Below are 23574 nucleotides of genomic sequence, written 5' to 3'. Positions count from 1 at the left end.
CTTGCACATGGCTGAGCACACTAGCCTTTAAAAGTATACTCTTTTGACCGCAAGCGCAAAATGCACACAACCAACAAAGCTCTGGTCAACTCTTCACTAGATGTTCAATGTTTTTGGCTTTATTGTCATACCCTGGGTAGCATATTTTATGTAACACTTTAATTAATGTTTCTAAAATTGCTTGTATTAAATGCAGGATGCCTTATGTATACTATTAAACAAGTCTTTAATAAGTGACCGCGAGCAGAGCAGCGTACCTTGTTCAAGTAGGCTATCATATTTGTTATCATTTGTACTGTAAAATAAAGGCTAAAGCGACTCACTGGCCCACTTAGTTTCCTCTGAACATGGGCCTTCCATTTCCTACTGTTCTACATTTCAACCATAATAATCATCCTCTCTCAACTTCTTCCTCCCAAGAGTTTGGCCAGTTTCAAACATGTGGGCAATTGCTCAAGCCAGTATAAATGATGGCTCTCTTAATGCAGCCGAGCGTGCATCACACTGTGCCTTTGATAATGTGGAAAGCGCATTTTTAGTTTGGAGTACATAGTATTGCTCTGGGCATTGAGTCGTTTTTAGAAGCCACAACAGACGGTCTTTAATCATGATTTTGTTGTTTCCAACAGGCTTCGTGAAGTGTCAGAGAAGCTCAACAAATACAACTGCAACAGGTAAGCTTTAACAACAAGTTTAAGTAGCAATAAGTTTAATATATTGATTTTAAAGCCATTTCCACATCAGTGGAGTTTCCAAAAAAGACTTGGCAAACATTTTTCTCCCTGCAGTCATCCACACCTTATTCCATTGGAGCAGGCCAAACTTAAACAGTGTGTGGTTGGACCAAATCATGCTGGATTTCTCCTTGAGGTAGCTTTTTTTTTAGTTTCTTCTTTCTTGTGGGTCATCATCTTTTAATGGAGTAGCTTACAAAACAAATCGTTTTTCAAAACACTTTTTTTTTGTGTGGAACACATAAGGAGATATTTTAAGGAAGTTTACATACACTTAGGTTGAAGTCATTAAAACTCCACAGATTTAATAAAAGTAAACTTATAGTTTTGGCAAGTGGATTAGGAGATCTACTTTGTGCATGACACGAGTAAATCTTCCAAAAATTGTTTACAGACTGATTGTGTCACTTTTAATTGACTATATCACAATTCCAGTGAGTCAGAAGTTTACAGACACTAAGTTAACTGTGCCTTTAAGCAGCTTGGAAAATTCCAGAAAATTATGTCAAGCCTTTAAACAATTAGCCAATTAGCTCCTGATAGGAGGTGTACTGAATTGGAGGTGTACCTGTGGATGTATTTTAAGGCTACCTTTAAACACAGTGCCTCTTTGCTTGACATCATGGCAAAATCAAAAGAAATTATCCAAACAATTGTGGACCTCCAAGTCTGGTTCATCCTTGGGAGCAATTTCCAAATGTCTGAAGGTGCCACGTTCATCTGTACAAACAAGAGTACGCAAGTATAAACACCATGTGACCACACAGTCATCATCCCGCTCAGGAAGGAGACACATTCTGTCTCCTAGAGATGAACGTAATTTGGTATGAAAAGTGCAAATCAATCCCAGAACAACAGCAAAAGACCTTGTGAAGATGCTGGAGGAAACAGGTGGACGAGTATCTATATCCACAGCAAAACTAATCCTATATTGACATAACCTGAAAGGCGGCTCAGCAAGGAAGAAGCCGCTGCTCCAAAACCGCCATAAAATAAGCCAGACTACAGTTTGCAAGTGCACATGGGGACAAAGATCTTCCTTTTGAGAGAAATTTCCTCTGATCTGATGAAACAAATATTGAACTGTTTGGCCATAATGACCATCGGTATGTTTGGAGGAAAAAGGGTGAGGCTTACAAGCCGAAGGACACCATCCCAACCGTGAAGCATGGGGGTGGCAACATCATGTTGTGGGGGTGCCTTGCTGCAGGAGGGACTGGTGCACTTCCCAAAATAGATGACATCATGAGGAAGGAAAGTTTTGTGGATATATTGATGCAAAATCTCAAGACATCAGACAGGAAGTTGAAGCTCGGTCACAAATGGGTCTTCCAAATGGACAATGACCCCAAGCAGACCTCCAAAGTTGTGGCAAAATGGCTTAAGGACATCAAAGTCAAGGTATTAGTGTCCATCACAAAGCCCTGACCTCAATCCAATAGACAATGTGTGGGCAGACCTGAAAAAGCGTGTGCATGCAGAGAAGGCCTACAAACCTGCCTCGGTTTCACCAGTTCTGTCTGGAGGAATGGGAGAAAATTCCAGCAACTTACTCTGAGAAGCTTGTGGAAGGATACCCAAAACATTTGACCCAAGTTAAACAATTTAAAGGCAATGCTTCCAAATACTAACAAAGTGTATGTAAACTTCTGACCCACTGTATATGGTCTAAATCTCAACCCGCTTCTATGAAGATCGAAAATAACATGATCTTTGTTTCAGGATGGACGTATCTGTAGGATAAGTTTTGCCATCCAGCCCGACCGTCTGGAGCTCAGCAAGCCTGATGGCAATGATGGGTGAGATATGAATATACCCCATTAGAGATGTGGAAATTGCATGTTTGAGCTGGCATTCAAAATCACCCTAGATTAGATATGTGTCTCCTGTTTAGTATTGCCCTAGATGAAACTTGTCCTACAGTTGAAGATTGTCTGTAGCATGACTTGATTAGACATTTCACTGGTTGTAACCACAGCATGTTTTGCAGCAGAAACAAGGTTGTGTTGTGGCCTTGTTTATGTCACGAAGACTAGTAGTGTAGTGCATATGCAAGCACACGCCGTACACCCACCTATTATTATTTTGTGTATGCTCTCCTACAATAAGCGATGATACGTATTTAAGGCCACCAGAACAACGAGCTGGATGCATAACTTTTCAAACTACTGAGCCCATGCCGCAGCACCGTTGAGTGCATTGTGATAGTTTTGTTTATATAGAGTTCTCCCTACAAGCTCATGGAGCGGCAGGACTCTGGAACGCTGACCTGAAGGCATGATAGACAGGCTGACTTCACTGAACAACCAATCAGAACATTTGTTTTCAGCTAGGATGGGATTTCTTCCAACCAATCATACACATACACAAACACCAGTAATCTAAAATACAAGCGCTCCAAAACGGTGTCCTACATTTCATTCGTCGGACTTAAAGGCCAGTTTAAAGAGATTCAATTTCAGACGTGACTTCAATGATCACACTGCGCAGTCGCAAACCGTTTATCCAGAAAAGTGAAGCATCCAGCAAAAAACACGTCATAATAAAAGCACAATTAAAAATAAAATCTAGATGCCTGGAATTGAATAAAAGTTTGGGGGAATTTTTTTATTTATTTTTTTTTATTTTTTTTTTTAAGTTTAAAAAAAAAAAAGATTCTGGAAAGTTCTGAAAAACTATAATAATAATTATTAAACTAAAATAATTAAAAATAACTAAACTGGTGCGTTCAATAGCACATTATAATATTAGCATATTTTTGCTGCGGTATCGAAATTGTTATCGAGAACCGTGAAATTGAACTGGTATCAGTACCGACTACTGAAATTTTGTTACCGTGACAACGCTAAATCAAATAATTAAATGGCGATGTACGATTTCCTTTTGTTACAGTGACAACACTAAATCAAATAATTAAATGGCGATGTACGATTTCCTTTTGTTACAGTGACAACACTAAATCAAATAATTAAATGGCGATGTACGATTTCCTTTTGTTACAGTGACAACACTAAATCAAATAATTAAATGGCGATATACGATTTCCTTTTGTTACCGTGACAACACTAAATCAAATAATTAAATGGCGATGTACGATTTCCTTTTGTTACAGTGACAACACTAAATCAAATAATTAAATGGCGATGTACGATTTCCTTTTGTTACAGTGACAACACTAAATCAAATAATTAAATGGCGATATAGGATTTCCTTTTGTTACCGTGACAACACTAAATCAAATAATTAAATGGCGATGTACGATTTCCTTTTGTTACAGTGACAACACTAAATCAAATAATTAAATGGCGATGTACGATTTCCTTTTGTTACAGTGACAACACTAAATCAAATAATTAAATGGCGATGTACGATTTCCTTTTGTTACCGTGACAACACTAAATCAAATAATTAAATGGCGATGTATGATTTAATTCTAATAAATAAAATATATCATATTTCATATTTATATGATATTATTTATATATAAATATTTCTGTCCTAATTTCTTCACTTTCACACGTTATTTTAAGGCTCTTTGATTAAACCCACAAGCCCTTATTTCTCATGATTTTCAGATTTCGTTTCATAATTGTATCACTCCATAGAAATAGAGGAAGCGTGCTTCACATGTCACTGCGTGTCATTAACAGTGTGTACAATGAACTCACAATGACCAGAAACATCTGCCAGTACACGATTAGTACTAAAATGTGATTGTTATCAATAGTTCTCTGGGTATTTCAGCGAGTACTGACGTTGACTATCACACCTGGAGTGATGAGTTTGATTCCAGCCAGGTCTCCTTAGCAACCAAATTGGCCCGGTTGCTAAGGAAGGTAGAGTCACATGGGGTAACCTCCTCGTGATGGTGATTGGTGGTTCTCGCTCTCAATGGGGCGTGTGGTGAGTTGTGCGTGGATCATGGAGAGTAGCATGAGCCTCCACATGCTGTGAGTCTCCGCTGTGTCATGCACAACGAGTCACGTGACAAGATGTGCGGATTGCCGGTCTCCGAAGCGGAGGCAACTGACACTTGAGATGAGCAACTGCACCACCACGAGGACCTACTAAGTAGTGGGAATTGGGCATTCCAAATTGGGGAGAAAAGAGGACTTGTTATTTGATATAAAAAGAACATAAGCAAACCATGTAGAATTAATCATATATGCCATGCCATGGTTTTAAGTACTGTACACACTTTCCTATTACCCAAACTCTGCAGAAAAGTAGTCTTGTAAATTGTTAAAATATTGGACTAGGATTACAACACCATAAAAGTATTTTTTATGAATATACACACATTACACATTATGTGCAATCGTTTGTCAACACTAGTTTATGAACCAATTATCTGTTGCTGTAACAGACTTGAAAAACAAAAACATGTTTGTGCATTGGTTCAGTGTTTTTGATTTGCTTAAAATGAGCTTGTTTGTTGGTGTTTGGTTGTGTACTCCGTTTTGGGGGAATTGGGATTTTGGGATCGTAGCCATGTTGCAACGGTGCAAATCCCATTTGTGATCCGCAAGCAATCCACAGTGGTGTAAATTACCTAACTATTTAAAAGGGCATGATGGCACATGATTTGCCTGAGGAATGAGCTGCAGTCAGGTCTGATTCCCAAGGGTGTTGCCATGTTAGTACCCCCCAACCCCCCCCAATTGGCTCATAGGCCTGTGATCTCCAGGCTCTGTGATGGTCCCTCATGTGGGACTATAGATGTGTAACTGATCTCCCATCTTTTGTTTCCAGTTCAAAGTTGAGCAGGGTCTCAGGGACAGGAAGGAGCTCCAAGCCAGGCAGGAATAGTGATCCGCCCTGGTTCCTGTCTGGTTCTGACACACTGGGCAGACTGGCAGGCAACACCCTTGGGTAAGTTGTGGCAGGGCTTTGAGAAGTGCAGCCATCAGGTAAAGATGGCAGCCACACGTGCACTGGTGCCTTTTAGTTTTGTCAGGAAAATACTTCCCATAATTTATACATCACAGCTCCATTACCACAAATATTGTGTTTTTAGGCGGCATTTTCACCCAAAAATACACATTTGAGAAAAATAAAATGTGTATTATTCCTAAAATGTGTTAGTAGGGTCTGGGCAATATTGCTAATTGCTAATATTGCTATTGAAGATATTCAATATACAGTATATCCAGATTTGTATATAGTTATGCTAAAATGAAGGACTTTTATTTTGTTTTATTTCAAATAGAGGAACCATTATTGCAAGTCAAGTTAAAAATAAACAAGACATATTTTCCATTCTTTTTTTTACCAAATAAACACACAGAAAAATGTTTTTTTTTTTAAATATATGCAACAATGTGAGAATACATGGTAATAAACAGCAATACTTGCATGTATATATTTTAACTAGAACATTTTAATGCATGTAGAATCAGAGTTGAAATGGATTATAATTATTCTAATAGATTAAAATGCAATTTTGCTACTGAAGAGTAAATCAGAGACACTATTAAAACATCCGTCTTAAAAGGAGCGAGACAAAGTATAGCAAAATTAGTTCAATCACAAGCTACTGATGAACTATGGCCAACTAAACACATTAAAATCATTGCATATTTATATTGTAAACATTTAAATGTATGAGCTGCATTGTTGTGTATATTATGCTTTTAAAGTGACCGGTCAAAATAAGACGGCAAAGCTGTAAATACATCGAGGTCACTATAATAACTCATCAGCTTTAGAGTTGAGTGTGGAATACAGAGAGAATTATGTGATTGTTCATGTGCCTGACAGGAGCCGTTGGAGTTCAGGAGTGAACGGTGGAGGCAGTGGAGGCGGGGGTAGTGGCGGAGGAGCGGCAGGAGGGGGCAGTGGGGCTGCAGGAGGTGGTGGAGGCGGCGGCGCTGGAGGGGGAGGTTCTTCAGGCCGCTCCTCCACAGCAGCTCGTGATTCACGCAGACAGACCCGTGTGATCCGGACTGGCAGAGACAGAGGATCCGGCCTGCTGGGCAGTCAGCCACAGCCTGTTATTCCAGCCTCTGTCATCCCAGAGGAGCTAATCTCTCAGGTAACTCTCTCTGCGGCAGACTCTTTATGGCTGCGGGGAGGGGGCCGAAGACCTTCCGGACTATTAAAGGGATAGCTCACCCAAAAAGGAAAATTCTGTGATATACTCACCCTGATGTTATTGATGTCAACCCACTATTTATATATTATTTATATTCCCAGATGTCAATGATGTGCCCCAAGACACCATTTTTAACTGAAAACATGCACGTGTGAGATTTGTAAACTAAGATTATCAGTGAATAACTAATGACAAAGCTATCATAGTTTCAGGGTTGATTCTTTATAATTTCTGCTTTGTGGTCCATGGAAAAAATAGCAGCATTATGGATTAGAACCACATGAGGGAGAGCAATTAATGACAGAATTTAAATGTTTTTGGGTGAACTGTCCCTTTAAGGTATATGGACTATTTTTGTGTGGCATCATTTTGTTACTCATTGGATTTGCTTCTCCATTCAGGCCCAGGTGGTTCTTCAGGGAAAGTCAAGAAGTGTCATCATTCGAGAGCTCCAACGCACAAACCTGGATGTGAACTTGGCTGTAAACAACCTGCTGAGCAGAGATGATGAGGATGGAGATGATGGTGATGACACGGCCAGCGAGTCCTACTTACCTGGAGGTAAAGAGACCCATGGATTGATGTGTGTGTGTGTATGTATATGTGTGTGTATATATATATATATATGATACATTTTCTTTCCTCAAGTGTATTTTTTATTATCCCATTTTCTCCAAATTTGAAATCCCCAATTCCCACTACTTAGTAAGTCCACATGGTAGCACGGTTACGCACCTTAATCCAGGTGGCGGAGGACAAGTCTCGGTTGCCGCCGCTTCTGATCACGTGACTCGTTGTGCATGACACCGCGGAGACTCACAGCATGTGGAGGCTCATGCTACTCTCCACGATCCACACACAACTCACCACATGCCCCATTGAGAGCGAGAACCACTAATCACCACCACAAGGAGGTTACCTCATGTGACTCTACCCTCCCTAGCAACCGGGCCAATTTGGTTGCTTAGGCACTCTGGCTGGAGTCACTCAGCAGACCCTGGATTCAAACTCACGACTCCAGGGGTGGTAGTCAGCGTCAATACTCTCTGAGCTACCCAGACCTCTCAAATGTTTTTTTAGTAAGCCATTGATTATAGAAGTCTGCATATTTTAAGGGTGAATTTTGCAAGATGTGATATATTAGTTATGCAATATTTTCCCTCTCAAAACCATGGTTCCATATTAAGTTGCTTTAAACAATGTTGCAGTTCTTCCTAAGACTGTTACACTGTGATGTTCTAACCTCTTAAAATCCTGTTTTGATTCAATGTCTTTCATACTTTTATAGAAGACTTGATGTCCCTGCTAGATGCAGACATTCACTCTGCCCACCCCAGTGTGATCATTGACGCAGACGCCATGTTCTCTGAGGACATCAGTTACTTTGGATACCCCTCTTTCCGACGGTCCTCCTTGTCTCGTCTCGGCTCCTCACGAGGTAAAGACCAAAATGCACATTCAGACTGATTTGTGGAACAGCTTAAAAATATCTACCGTATTTTTAACTAGTCAATGAAGGCACTGCTCACAACACACATTCATGCAGATACAGTCTGAAACATGGTAGAAAGATGCTAATTATAAAACAGAACCAAATAAAATACTAATAAAAAATTGTATAACATGCATCCGAAAAAGCAGCGAGACCGTGGTCAAGCCAATTATTGACACCATGAGCAGCAAAAGACGCTTTGTGACATGAGGATTTAGAAAAAGTAACCTTTCAATCATAAAAAAACCCCATTTATTTAAAAAATAACAAAAAATTGCTACTAAGAATTTTTGTCCAGTATGTGGCGCTGTTCTGAATATGCTATCTGGGCATGATGGTTATCATGCAGGAAAGCGTTCAAGAGTTATATGCCAAAATAGGCATTTTTCTATCTCCTGACCAGTAGGGGAAGTGCACTAAGATTCGTCCCATACCCTCAAAGCGTTGCGGAGACACAGCCTCAAGTTCAACTTGGCGTGTTCTTTGTCGAATTCGTCGAAGCGCCATTTGAACACGGTATGGTTTAACAAAATTATTTGCATCAATTTTTGTCGCGAGTGCCTCTAGGTGATGCAGGCCAATTTTTGTGCAAATTGGACAAACAGTATAGGAGAAGTTAGAAAAATATGTTTTCAAACCATTTAAAAATGGTGGACAGGAAGTTTTACATAATTGGTATCATTGTTCTCTGCATGAACCACGGACTCCATCAAGACCAGTATCATGACAGTAGGCAAAAGGAATCAATAGCTATTAACGTTATTAGAAATGGCATTATAATATTTGACCATAAGGTGGTGCTGTCCTGAGAATTGAGTCACTTCAGAACATGGTACCAAAGACACATACCGAGTTTCGTAACAATACGCCAAGTCATTCGTAAAATACATCATTTTATGCCTAAATTCAAAATGGCCGACATTGGTATTTTTCATATCGTTGGACTCGCTTTACCCCACTGAATCTAATGAGACCAATTTGAGGATTTTATGACTAACTGTTCAGAAGTTAGCTTTTTTCATATCTCCTGACCACTAGGTGGCACTGTTCCGAAACTCAGCAGGCATCCTCGAGTCATGGTGCCAATGACAAATAATAAGATTGGTATGAATATGCTAAAGCGTTATGGAGATATACCCTCATGTCCATTTTGAATTGCGTGCTCTTCGTCGAATTTGTTGAAACGGTAAAGTTTATAAAAAATCTGTGAGTTGTGTTTTGTCGTGAGTGCCTCTTAGATGATGCAGGGCAATTTTCGTGCAAATCGGCCTAGGATGAATTCGAAAAAAGTAGTTTTTTTGGGAAATTCAAAATGGCCGACATGGGTGTTTTTCATATCGTTGGACTCTCTATACCCCACTGAATCTAATGAGACCTATTTGAGGATTTTATGACACTGTTCAGATGTTATGAGCAAAAAAAAAATCTTTTTTTCATATCTCGTGACCACTAGGGGGCAGTATGCGTTCTTCGTCAAATTCGTTGAAGCGTCATTCAAAAACGGTATGGTTTAGCAAAATTCTGTGAATAGGTTTTTGTCGTGTGTGCCTCCTAGATGATGCAAACCAATTTTCCTGCAAATCGGACAAACGGCCTAGGACGAGTTCGAAATTTGTTATGTCTGAAAATAAAAAATGGCGGAAAAATTTTCATGACTGAAAATGATGTCATAGGGTGCGATCGAGTCATATTGAGCCAAGGAATCAGAGTGTTTCTAGGACTCACGGTTCATAAGTTATTAATGTAAACTAATAATTTGATATATATAATACTTGAAGACCCTGCTGCATGTTTGTGTTGTGTGTGAGTGTCTGTGCTTTTGAGAGAGTGTCCAGTGTCCTGCATGGTCATAATAATTTCCCCTAGTGAGCCCTCTGCGAAAGGCCCTGCAGACATTTACCAATGAACCTTAGCTAATGCTGGACACCCCTGTTACCAAGACAAGATCTTTCCACTGCTGATTATATTTCGCTCCTTTCCGGGGCTCTCAGTGAAATATGGTCCATCACCTAAATGGTCGTGGGTCCTTTCACTCAGTCATTTACAGCCTAATGTTTTGTGGTTGGTGTCTCAGAAGTGAGCAGAATTAGTATAAAATAGTTTTGCCATATACTCATTTTAGTCGCTTTGTAATTTGTATGACATCTCACTATTCTTAAGGGTCTTTCCCAGAGAGTGGCTTACTGTTATCCCACTGGTGTGACCCTATTGCATACCAGTTCTCCTTCTCCCCCTAGAGCGAGACTCTGAACTGCTCCGCGAGCGGGAGTCGGTCCTGAGGCTGCGCGAGAGGAGGTGGCTGGACGGAGCCTCCTTTGATGCGGAGCGTGGCTCCACCAGCCGCGAGGGAGAGCCCAGCCTCGACAAGAAGAGCGTGCCACTGCAGAGCCCTGTTACTCTGGGTGAAGAGCTGCAGTGGTGGCCTGATAAGGTGGGCATTTATACTGCCGCTGTCCTAGAACACTAGATTTCAGATCTGGAGATGCTGCATTTTAAGTCTTAATACGTTTAAGGTTCAATTAGGGCTGCATGTTTATGACAAAAACATAACTGATGATTATTTCCCTTGAAATTGTAATTGCGGTTAATTTTGATTAGTAGAATTAACATTAACATACCTATTTTTGGTGGAGCAACTGTGTTTGACGTCTGCTGAACACAATTTAAAGTTTTTAGAAGAATAGTTCAGCTCTTTAGGTCCATACCATAGACTGTAAAAAAAGATGGCCGACGCCCCTTCGCTCTTTTCCATTGGTGAGAACTGAAGCCACCAGTGTCCCGATATGGCGCTGACATCTTGGGACTTGAGTCTGCGCAGTTGCGATTTCGGGACCAGACCTGCGCAGTAGTGAGCATGAAGTAAAGCCGTGAAATCAAGGCCCCGCCCTCACTCTAGCTGAATCAATCGCAAGGACACGCCCCTGCACTTTTGACTTATGACGGTGTAAAGCCGTGAAATCAAGGCCCCGCCCTCACTCTAGCTGAATCAATCGCAAGGACACGCCCCTGCACTTTTGACTTATGACGGTGTAAAGCCGTGAAATCAAGGCCCCGCCCTCACTCTAGCTGAATCAATCGCAAGCACACGCCCCTGCACTTTTGACTTATGACGGTGTGAAATAATTAATTATAGAAATGTAGATATTAAATTTAAAGCTTCAATCTCCTCAGTCCTCCGAAGATCCCGAAAAAAGTCTGTTGGTGCTTCAGCTGGTGTTGATACTTCGCTCAGAGAACCTGTCAATCACAGCTGTCAATCATGATGTCACAGCACCGTTTTTATAGCATCAAATAACTAAAAACAAACTTATTTTGAAAACAAACACTTGAAATGACATCAACGTGATAGAAACGACAGTAAATGACAGAAACTCTCTTTGGAAAAAAGAAATGTGAAGTGTAATTGAATTGTTTAGTTGGTCTCACATCCCGTTGAATAACATGGGGAGGCGGGGTTTATGACCTATACTAGGACCAGCCACCGGGGGGCGATCGAGACGTTTTGGCTTCACTTTTGAGGGCTTGTGCAGCACACTTGGTCTATACAAGGCAAGTAAGTTGTGGCCAGAACCTTTTGAAGCTCCAAAAGCATATAAAGGCATCATATAATTAACCCATACGACTCCGGTGGTTAAATCCATACCTTCAGAAGTGATATAATAAGTGTGGGTGAGAAACGAAACAATTGAAGGTGTTGGAAATGATTTTACTTGATAGTTAGACAGCTTGAAATGTTTAGACTCAAATCAAACCATGTAATATGTTGTTATTAGAATTTTTTTTTTTATAAATCTAAATATGTTTTATAAATCTAGATTAAAACGCTAGACTAAAACCATGTTTTAAAAAAAAAATGTAAAAAAAAAATATATATATATTTTTTTTTTTTTTAAACATGGTTTTAGTCTAGCGTTTTAATCTAGATTTATAAAACATATTTTTTTGGTCATCTCTGATACCTTTATTTGTCAGTGACCACGTTTACATGCACTTAAGAAAACTGTTTGTTCCAGGATATTTGCAGAAAGCAGCGTTCTGAAAAGTAATGTAAACCAGAACGCGGTTTTCCTTACACATGTTAAGGGATTAAGAGAAATCGGTGTAACACACCTGGGTTTCTCCTGTAGAACACGGCTAATGTGACTGTGTGAACACATTAGTGGTGTTCTTGCAGGTTTTCGAGGAGTGCGCGTGTCCGCGAACAGACTGGATAACAAACGTCATAGGATGGAGCCCAACAACAACAAGTCAACACTGGGGAATGAATTCAACATTTCAGGGAGTGCAGTGTGATAAGCACATACACATATACCCTTTTATACACACCAATGTAAAATATCGACTGTCCCTCACATCCACCTAATGCACTAAAATGCACTGGGGGGAATCCCAGAGCTTGACGTAAGAGGAAAATAGCACTATTGCAGCGCAATTTCGCTACTGGTTGTGATGGAATGTTACTGAAACAAACAAAGTAACAACTCTGCAATATCTGGAAATAAAGTGAAGCAACAGAGATTAAAATAGTGAAGTCTTACTTTGATGTCATGTTTGTTACTTACACAAGCATCTCGTGGAAATTGCGCTGATGTGGAGAAACGTGCGTGCGGCACTTTCTCGCAATAAGCCATTTTCTGGTGTCCATATAAACGGAGTCATTGACTGATAAATGTAGTGGCCAATTTTTGTTGAACACATTAGCTGTTGTCACTTATTTGTTTAGGCTTAATTTAGACGTTATAGATCACGTTTTGTTTGCATTTGTTAGAGTTGTTTATTCTATGTTGTTCAATTCTTTTAGGACTATGTAACTAAGTTTGTGAGTATCGGGGCTTTGTACTCTGAGCTAGTTGCCGTCAGCTCTAAAGGAGAACTCTACCAGTGGAAATGGAGTGAGCCTGAACCTTATAGAAACGCACAAGTAAGATTCTCAATATGTAGTGGACAGAAATGACTAAGAATTGTAGAAACGGCTACGTTTGACGTTCTTAAATCTATTCCTGTTTCATAGAATCCTTCAATACATCACCCTCGTGTCCCTTTCCTGGGTTTGACCAATGAGAAGATCACTCACCTGTCTGCTAACAGTATCAGAGCAACAGTGGCCACCGAGAGTAATAAGGTAAGAGAGTAGCTGCACAGTGAAGTAGAAGTGTGCAGTCCTGTTGAATGTGGTTATTTTCCATTTAATTTTTTTTCTTCCCCAATTTGGAATGTCCAATTCCCAATTTTGCTTTTAAGTCCTTGTGGTGGCGTAGGTGAGTCACCTCATTCCGTGTGGTGGAGGACGAATCTCAGTTGCCTCCGCATCTGAGACCGTCAATCCATGCATCATATCACGTGGCATGTTGAGTGCGTTACCACGGAGACATAGCGCGTGTGAAGGCCCGCGGCATCCACGCACATCTCACCACGTGCCCCACCAAGAGCGAACCGCATTATAGCAACCACGAGGAGGTTACCCCATGTGACCCTACCCTCCTTAGCAACTGGGCCAATTTGGTTGCTTAGGAGACCTGGCTGGAGTCACTCAGCACGCCCTGGGATTCGAACTTGTGTAGTCCAGGGGTGGTAGCAAGCATCTTTACCATTGAGCTACTCAGACCCCCAAAAGCAATGTTTTATGGAGGGCCGAATGTGACAATATTAAAAATAAATACATTTGCAAAGAAAGGTAGAAAGTTTACTTGGAAATAAATGTTTAAATCTGACATAAATGAATATGTTTACATTTTATTTCCTAATTTATGCATTATTTGGTTGCATTTTCACATTTGTTTATTTCTATATTTCTTTGTCCATATGGTAATGAAGGGTTTGTTTTCTACTTCAGGCATAACAATCAAGCTCTGAGTACTCCAGAGTAAAGCATGGGAGTCCACAGTGACATGTTGGGGTGGAGTCAAATATGGAAAGACACGCCCCCTCATTAGAATATGCTCAAATGTGTAAATAAAAGACGTATAAATTATCTCATGTTGAAATAAATACAATAATGCATAAATAAGTAAATGTATAAACGCTAATTTATATCAGATTTATTTATATTTAATATTGAAACATTCAGTCCTAAATAGCGTTCCTGTTTTGGATGCTAAAAAAACATCGAGGCAAGGAGCAGCAGTGGAGCAGCGACATTCATTTAGTGCATGATAGAATAACAATAAAAAAGTAGATAGGTACATTTCCTGAAGAAAATGTGAGTGTTGCTTGCCGTGGCAAAACTCGTTAAATAGCATTTTCTAACTTGTTGCTAAGCATTAAATAATGGTTATAGAATGTTGCTAGCATGTGTTTTTCATGATGGTAGCATGTAGGTGTTTATGTTTGTGTTAGCATGATGCTAGCATGTTTTAGTACTTTGCTAGGCGATGCTAGCATGTGTTAGCAGGATACTAGCACGTTTTTAACATGTTTTAGCACTTCGCTAGGTGATACTAGCATGTGTTAGCACGTTTTTAGCTTGTTTTAGCACTTCGCTAGTTGATGCTAGCATGTGTTAGCCTGATGCTAGCACGTTTTTAGCATGTTTTAACACTTGGCTTGTTGATGCTAGCATGTGTTAGCCTGATGCTAGCACGTTTTTAGCATGTTTTCAAAATTTTAACATGTTTTATTAAAATAAAAGTGCATATGGTCGAAAATGTGTTCAGTGTGAAGATTAGCCTATTAAGATTAGCCTATTTTATTGTTATAATGCATACAACACGGTTCCCTGTAGTCTTAAAAGTCTGACACATCCTGCGCAGATGTCTACGTTCATTCTTCTCTCCCATTACACCAGCCTTAATTGTCCTCAAATATAGATGAACCAATCAGTGACCGTTTGTGTGTGTAGGTGGCGACGTGGATGGATGAAACTCTGAGTACTGTGGCCGCTAAACTCGAACATGGAGCGCAAACGTTCCCAGAGCTTCAGGGCGAGCGCATCGTCTCTCTGCACTGCTGTGCTCTGTATACCTGTGCCCAGCTGGAGAGCAGCCTTTACTGGTGGTGAGCCTGCAGGATGGCATCTGCTTATTTATGTCATGGTTGGACCTGTTAAATACTATGTATGAATTCTGAGTTTCTGTTTCTCTAGGGGCGTTGTGCCTTTTAGTCAGCGCAAAAAGATGCTTGAAAAGGCCAGAGCCAAGAACAAAAAGCCAAAGTCAAGTGCAGGCATCTCCTCTATACCCAACATCACCGTAGGAACTCAGGTGAGGAACATGCTGTTGTGCACGACTGCTTTTCACGGTCTCATTGAGTTGTAGCTGTTAAGCTGAGAAACAGCCCTGTGGACGTGCACAGAGAGCAAAAACGTCAAACACTCTTGGTTTAGTAGTTTTGTCTCTACCTTTAGGTGTGCCTGAGGAATAACCCTCTATATCACGCTGGTGCCGTGGCCTTCTCCGTCAATGCTGGAATCCCTAAAGTGGGCGTTCTGCTCGAGTCTGTGTGGAACATGAACGACAGCTGCCGGTTCCAACTCCGCTCGCCCGAGAGCCTCAAGAACATGGAAAAGAGCACAAAGACGCAAGAGATCAAGCAAGTCGTCTTTGTGTTCTATAGCTAAACCTGTTTGTGGGGGTTATTCTGCATCGTACTGATGGATGGTCTTGTTTTTAGGACGGAGAGTAAGCCGGAGCTGGTGAAGACAGAAATGGGCCCTCCGCCCTCACCAGCGTCCACATGCAGTGACACGTCATCCATCGCCAGCAGTGCTTCTCTGCCTTATAGTACGTACATTTAACTACTAACCCCAGCTGCTCTGCTCTACTGGAGACTGGCCTAAAATCGACCCTTTTCTATTGTAATTTCTCACATTTATACAGATTATAAATGCCCTACTTTTTGGTTAGACTTATTTTACTCACAAAACACTTCAGGCCTCAGGCAGGCTGAGAAACAGTCCATATAATCAGGTTTAATTAAGCATTGCATTACATAGCGGAGTTTTTTTTCTATTAGATTTTTGCATGTTCAGTACATTTACATTTATGCATTTGGCAGACGCTTTTATCCAAAGCGACTTACAGTGCACTTATTACAGGGACAATCCCCCCGGAGCAACCTGGAGTTAAGTGCCTTGCTCAAGGACACAACAGTGGCATCTTGGTGGTGCTGGGGCTTGAACCCCTGACCTTCTGGTCAGTAACCCTGAGCCTCAACAACTGAACCACCACTGTCCATTAAGCTAGTACAGTTAGCTTGCTATACATTTGGATTTTGTTTCAAAGAACTCGCAAGAAATTGGTCAGTCATTTATTTTTAATATATTAATGTTAATTAAACACATTTTTACTGGTATACATTTTTTTTTTTCTCCCCTTTTCTCCCCAATATGGCCAATATTCCCACTACATAGTAGGGCCTCGTAGTGGCGCGGTTAAGCATCGCATGTAATAGGCGTCCACTGCTCAACACAATAATTTTCTGTGATAGGATGTGGTCGAGTCTAGCGTGTACCACCTGGATATTTAAAGTATGAATGGCCATTTTAAAATGTCATAAAGTTGCAGGTAGTAAAAAACAGATACTGAAATGCGTTTCTTTCACTAACACTATCAATATTTATTGATCGGGACTTAATTTTCTTGATGCATTGAGGCATCGATATATTAGCGTTAGCCGACATTTTAAATTAGAAGCCTAATTTGTGTGCTTTCCAATTCACGGTCAGTTGGCCTTTAATGTAGTCTGTCATATTACCTTTGGGAGACCACAAGGGGGCAGTGGTGAAAAGAGTTTTGAAAATATAATACTCAAGGAAAATTACTGATATTTCCCAAAAACTGTAGCTTAAAAATTCCTGTCCTAAAAACTACTCAAGAGTAAACGAGTAGCTCATTTAAAAGTACTCATGAGTATTAAGTACTTATGCACTTTTCCACGGCACTTTACGGTTCGACTCAATTCTACTCACTTTACTTTTCTGAGCTTTCTTGTCCATTGCAGTTTAGTGCCGCCTCAACGTGGGTGTGATTTATAGGATGATCGTCATAGTTGCGCAGCTTCTACTCCAGTGATGTCATCTTAAACACGACACAAACATTACTGACCATAAACAATAACACGAGTGCTAGCTGTTAGCTACTAGCGCATTGTGCTGCATAAAGCAGTTGTTGCATGGTGATTTTACACAAGTGTAACAGTTAAATTGGTCTGGTTGTTTTAGAAGCTTCCAGTAGCTGCTCAACTAAATAAAGTGAAGCTTTCAAGCAGAGTATCGAGTTAACGTAACACAACGTACCATCCTCCATCGTGGCAGAGTCCAGGGCACTCTCCCTCCCACTGCTCGCCGGTCTATTGCCATAGATAGCGTCCATTTGGTCGAACCACTTCCACTTTCTTCTGTTTGAACCACTCCGGCTGTTGTGGTCCTTGATGGTTCTGTCGTCACTGAATTTTTTTAACTTTTCCCTACACTGTTGGTTGGTCCGGTGGTAGCCGTGTGCGGCCAACAGCTGAGACACTTCCTGAAATACTTTTTTGTTTCATTCGTCGCTAATGAGTGGACCGTCTGCACCTCGTTTACTGACCACGGCGTGGTTTTGCGCACAGCCATTTAGAAAGTCGTGTGAACAAATGATACCGTTATCGCTGATGCTAACTTTAAAACTAGCGGGTTGATGTCCCGTGTTGCAAATCCAGTGATGCCGGTAGTGACTATTCTCCCTGACCAATCAGTGATCTGCAGGGTTTTGGCGTCACATTTAGTATCGGCTCGGCTCGCTTGGAACCTCGACCGAGGTGGTACTAAAAAAGTATCAGGTACCAGGTACTATCCACACTGGAAAACCCCCAAAACAGGGTGCAGAGTTGAGCTGTACCGTTCAGTGGAAAAGCCCCATATTTAGTTATAATTAATGCTCTATGCTGCAATTTTAAAAAATGTGCATACATACTGTAATTCAAATTCATTTGTTAAAAGATTATATGTAAACTCTAACTGATTCTTGACTGACAACTTTTTAAAACGGGTTAATTACCTCCTTCAAACGCATCTTATACATGAGATTAAGAACTATATCCACAACATCTAACATTACAACTTCCATCTGCACAGCCAGTGAAGCGAATGAACGGGTGAATTTGAACCATAACATGCGTAACGTCCGTTGTGAATACGCTGTTTCCGTAAATAACACACTATTCGTCATTACATGACGAAATATTGACACATTTTAAAGGACATTTTCGTCAAAAGACTAATGCCTCCTACACACTACACGTCTTTCGAAGACGTCGGATCGTGGTACCGTTCATATTACACAACTGTCTGTCTTGTCATGGACGTCGTAGCGTTTTCAAACTACACGAGGAATCGGCGACACGTCACAAAACATTTCACTATTGACGAATCCCCGATGACTCGCAACGGAGTACATGCGAGAAGTGATACGAGATAACGGAAACAAATGCATCATCATGTGTTATGCATTTCAGAATACGATGTGTATGTTTTTAATCATATATTTTATTGGTTACAATATGAAAAAGTACCTTCTACTGAAAAGTCGACCTATTTGCTGACCTGACCGTCCAAGAGAATTGGGAATTTCTCTCCAGCTCTTCTCTTTCTCCTCCCGGTTGTGCTACAGTTCAGGAACGTCAAATAGGCGCTGATGCTCCTGCCAATGTTCCACTAATTTATCCTCCATTTCTTCAGTCCAATGAGACTTTCTTGATACCGCAGCCATGCTAGCTCAGGACTCCTCCCACTGAACAGGGTTTCCACGGGGATTTTGTGAAAATTAAGGCCTTAAATTGCATTAAAAAGCATTAAATGTTATTCCTACATGCATTAAAAATTTAGATAGTTTTGAAAAAATAATATTACCAATTTATTTTGAATATAAACTTCATAATTGATAACTTAGATTTGTTGTTGCAAAATATGTCCATTGGTGTGATAAACACGCGAACTAGTTTGGTAACTGCATCCGGCCGTAACGCCGGATGTTTGGACAGCGGCGGGCTGGGACCTGGATGAGTTCGAACAGAGAAAGTAAATTATGTCGATTTTCTCAAATATCCAATATTAACATTGCATCATTGTTAAATTGAATGGTTACAATTGGTACTTGGGTTTGAATATATATATATATATATAGCTTTACATTTATTCATTTGGCAGATGCTTTTATCCAAAGCGACTTATAAAAGAGGAAAACATAAGCGAATCATCTTAAGGAGACATTTGTACGAAAAGTGCCATACTACAAAATTTCACTAGCATCAGAATAGCGTTCAAAACAGATTTAAGTGCAACTTTTTGTAAGTGGAGTGGTGTTGTAGTGGGCTAAAGCACATAACTGGTAATCAGAAGGTCGCTGGTTTGATCCCCACAGCCACCACCATTGTGTCCTTGAGCAAGGCACTTAACTCCAGGTTGCTCCGGGGGGGATTGTCCCTGTAATAAGTGCACTGTAAGTCACTTTGGATAAAAGCGTCTGCCAAATGCATAAATGTAAGTGACCGGTTAAGTGCTCTTGGAAAAGATGTGTTTTTAGCCGTTTTTTGAAGACGGAGAGTGAGTCAGCTTCACGGATGGAGTTGGGAAGGTCATTTCACCAACGTGGTGCGATGAAACTGAGAGTCCGGGAAAGTGTTTTGGTGCCTCTTTGTGTTGGTACATCAAGGCGACGTTCCTTAGCCGACCGCAGGCTTCTGGTGGGCTTGTAGATAAATGATTTTAGGTATGCTGAAGCAGACCCAGTGACCGTTTTGTATGCCAGCATCAGGGCCTTGAATTTAATATGTGCATCAACCGGCAGCCAGTGGAGAGAGACAAAGAGTCTCTGTGGTTCATTAAAGACCAGACGTGCTGCTGCATTCTGGATCATTTGGAGAGGTCTATTCGCACATGCAGGAAGGCCTGCAATGAGAGCGTTACAGTAGTCCAGTCTAGTTATGACAAGTGACTGAACAAGCAGTTGTGTGGCATGTACAGATAGGAAGGGTCTTATCTTCCTGATATTGTAGAGTGTAAATCTACATGATCATGCGGTCTTTGAGATGTGGTCCGTGATTTAGTTTGTTATCGATGGTTACCCATAGATTTCTGACCATTTTGGAAGGCGTTACTGTAGTTGAACTCAACTGCATGGTGATGTTGTGTTCAACAGCAGGGTTGGCTGGAAAGACCAGGAGTTCGGTCTTGGCTGGATTGAGTTGCAGGGGTGTTCCTTCATCCAGGCTGAGATGTCTGCCAGACAGGCAGCGATTCGAGCGGTCACTGTGGTGTCGTTGGGCTGGAAAGACAAGTAGAGTTGTGTGTCGTCAGCGTAGCAGTGGGTAGAGAAACCATGTGACTGAATGATGGGTCCCAGCGATGTTGTGTATATGGAGAAGAGAAGTGGCTCAAGCACTGAGCCCTGAGGTACCCCAGTAAGTAGCTGATGTGGCTTGGATACCTCACCTCTCCAGGCTACCTTGAAGGACCTATATGAGAGATAGGAGGTCAACCAGTCCAGCACAGTTCCTCTGATGCCCAGAGTAGAGAGGGTGGAGAGAAGGATCTGATGGTTATATATATATATATCCGTAGTTAGTCACGGGAGCGAGCTCCGATTGGCCCTCGATTTCAGGCTTTTGTCGCGATCTCCACAAAACTGTCGGCGAGGGAAAATCGGGCTTAAAATCGTGTAGTGTAAACTCTGCACTAAACAAAACACTGTATTAATAAACACTACTGCTACTACTAAACAAATGCATCAAAGTACTAGACCTATTTCACTAGAAATGTCAGTTTCTGAGCGCAAGGTCTATAAAATGACCAGTAATGCGAATGTCTGATGACCTGTTGTGCCACAGAGAGACGACGCTCAACACCGGCGCCAAAAGAAGAGGAGAAAGTGAACGAGGAGCAGTGGCCTCTGAGAGAGGTTGTCTTCGTGGAGGATGTTAAAAACGTCCCGGTGGGAAAGGTGGGTGCAGGTGCCAAACGTCTGCGTTGGTCTACAAGTGCATTATTTCTCCAAACGGTTTGATTTTCTATTCATTGTGAGTCTTGTTGATTCCCGTTTTTACCCTGGGATTGACAAGATGTTTCAAGTATTTGACTAATATTTAGTGGTTCTTTGAATTTGTGTAAAGCATAGACTTGCTTGCTGTCTACTGCCTTCCAAGGCAGCATCTTACCCAAAAATGTATCCTCATAAGTGTCCGATTTGGAATGGTCTTTATAGATAGCAACTCTTTTTATATAAGCTTTAATGTGATAAAAATGACCAGAGTCATGTGTTATAGAAGCGAATGGAGATTTTATTTGGTCTCATCTGTGTGTGATACTTTTGCTTTAACACCTCAAGGTGCTGAAAGTGGATGGAGCATATGTTGCGGTGAAATTTCCTGGGACGTCTAGCGCCGTGAGCAGCCAGAGTGCCGCTCCCATTGACTCGGACCCCTCTTCACTGCTGCAAGACTGTCGTCTCCTCCGAATAGATGAGCTACAGGTACACATGTACACGAGTCTGTCCATGATTTTATATAAATAACTATCTTTTAAGATCCCACTCAGATGGTGATTTGTAGAGACATGAGCCTCTGCTCTGCTCATGTGTCAACTGTGATGTCATGCAAGCTCGTCAGCTGAGAGACTTTTCTCTTGTCGTTTGATCAGGTTGTTAAAACCGGTGGAACGCCAAAAGTTCCGGACTGTTTTCAGCGCACACCTAAAAAACTTTGTATCCCAGAGAAGGCTGAAATTTTAGCTGTGAATGTTGACTCCAAAGGTGACTGTGTTTTGAATGTAATTAAGACGTTGTGAATTTGCAGTGTGCGAATTTGCCTGACTCTGATTTCTGATGTCTTTCGTCCTGCAGGAGTTCACGCAGTGTTGAAAACCGGCAGCTGGGTAAGGTATTGCATCTTCGACTTGGCCACTGGCAAAGCCGAGCAGGAGAATAATTTCCCCACAAGTAATCTGGCCTTTCTTGGTCTGAGCGAACGTAACGTGGCCATCTTCACTGCTGGCCAGGTGAGACCATCACACTTCCTGTTATTATGTGTCACAAACACTTAGAACACCTTATATTGCAATGGATTTGATTCCTCTTCAAATATCGGTCTGAATTGCTTTTCTTTTTTCTGTTTTGACTGTCTTTGTGTGTTTCCTCAGGAGAGTCCCATTATTTTGAGGGATGGTAATGGCACCATTTATCCCATGGCTAAAGACTGCATGGGTGGAATACGTGATCCTGATTGGATAGACCTGCCTCCCATCGCCAGTCTGGGAATGGGAGTCCACTCTCTCGTCAACCTCCCCAGTAACTCTACAATTAAAAAGAAGGCAGCCATTATCATCATGGCTGTAGAGGTATGAAGCAGCAGCAGTCAATGTAATATATTAATTTCCATATTGAACATAATCCCATCACTGGCCTACCTTCCGTAACAATCTATATTGCAATTGAATTAGTAAAGACATTTATTTATTATAATGGCTTTCTTAGGATGCCTCGATGTAAATGTGCATCAGACAAACTCTTTTAGAGTGTTTTAAGGTCACTGAATCAAGTTAAACATGGTTTGAAATGTAGAAAAACACGTCTCGTGATCTGTGGATTCAGAATTGTGCTCCGTCCAACTGTGTTTGAATGCATCTTTAATGGAGCTATATTTAATGCGTTACGTCTTTAATGCAGCTATATTTAATGCACTACGTCTTTAATGCGGTTATATTTAATGCGTTACGTCTTTAATGCAGTTATATTTAATGCGTTATGTCTTTGATGCAGCTATATTTAATGCGTTACGTCTTTAATGCGGTTATCTTTAATGCGTTACGTCTTTGATGCGGTTATATTTAATGCGTTACGTCTTTAATGCGGTTATCTTTAATGCGTTACGTCTTTGATGCGGTTATATTTAATGCGTTACGTCTTTGATGCAGCTATGTTTAATGCGCTACGTCTTTGATGCGGTTATATTTAATGCGTTACGTCATTGATGCAGCTATGTTTAATGCGCTACGTCTTTGATGCGGTTATATTTAATGCGCTACGCCTTTGATGCAGCTATGTTTAATGCGCTACGTCTTTGATGCGGTTATATTTAATGCGTTACGTCTTTGATGCAGCTATGTTTAATGCGCTACGTCTTTGATGCGGTTATATTTAATGCGTTACGTCTTTGATGCAGCTATGTTTAATGCGCTACGTCTTTGATGCGGTTATATTTAATGCGTTACGTCTTTGATGCAGCTATATTTAATGCGCCACGCCTTTGATGCGGTTATATTTAATGCGTTACGTCTTTGATGCAGCTAT

The 23574-nt window shown here is 40.9% G+C and overlaps 1 protein-coding gene across 6 annotated transcripts in view; it reads left to right on the top strand.

Annotated features, from left to right (window-relative positions):
* Nucleotides 1-23574, top strand: part of LOC127658375 (E3 ubiquitin-protein ligase UBR5) — an 81355-nt gene that overhangs the window by 12325 nt on the left and 45456 nt on the right. For 4 of the 6 annotated variants that reach the window (XM_052147641.1, XM_052147642.1, XM_052147644.1 and 1 more), the window contains exons 2-20: nucleotides 630-674; nucleotides 789-870; nucleotides 2457-2533; nucleotides 5487-5606; nucleotides 6495-6768; nucleotides 7230-7389; nucleotides 8117-8266; nucleotides 10540-10751; nucleotides 13122-13241; nucleotides 13332-13442; nucleotides 15159-15313; nucleotides 15402-15519; nucleotides 15663-15847; nucleotides 15929-16038; nucleotides 21119-21231; nucleotides 21616-21759; nucleotides 21927-22038; nucleotides 22129-22283; nucleotides 22425-22622. In XM_052147641.1, the coding sequence (XP_052003601.1) occupies nucleotides 630-674; nucleotides 789-870; nucleotides 2457-2533; nucleotides 5487-5606; nucleotides 6495-6768; nucleotides 7230-7389; nucleotides 8117-8266; nucleotides 10540-10751; nucleotides 13122-13241; nucleotides 13332-13442; nucleotides 15159-15313; nucleotides 15402-15519; nucleotides 15663-15847; nucleotides 15929-16038; nucleotides 21119-21231; nucleotides 21616-21759; nucleotides 21927-22038; nucleotides 22129-22283; nucleotides 22425-22622 (2641 nt within the window). The remainder of the gene's footprint in view (nucleotides 1-629; nucleotides 675-788; nucleotides 871-2456; nucleotides 2534-5486; nucleotides 5607-6494; nucleotides 6769-7229; nucleotides 7390-8116; nucleotides 8267-10539; nucleotides 10752-13121; nucleotides 13242-13331; nucleotides 13443-15158; nucleotides 15314-15401; nucleotides 15520-15662; nucleotides 15848-15928; nucleotides 16039-21118; nucleotides 21232-21615; nucleotides 21760-21926; nucleotides 22039-22128; nucleotides 22284-22424; nucleotides 22623-23574) is intronic. The other 2 variants (XM_052147645.1, XM_052147646.1) reach the window with 2 other exon arrangements.

The sequence above is a fragment of the Xyrauchen texanus genome, chromosome 17 (assembly GCF_025860055.1).
Source record: "Xyrauchen texanus isolate HMW12.3.18 chromosome 17, RBS_HiC_50CHRs, whole genome shotgun sequence".
Classification (NCBI taxonomy): domain Eukaryota; kingdom Metazoa; phylum Chordata; class Actinopteri; order Cypriniformes; family Catostomidae; genus Xyrauchen; species Xyrauchen texanus.
This window is presented reverse-complemented; position numbering and strand designations above follow the sequence as displayed.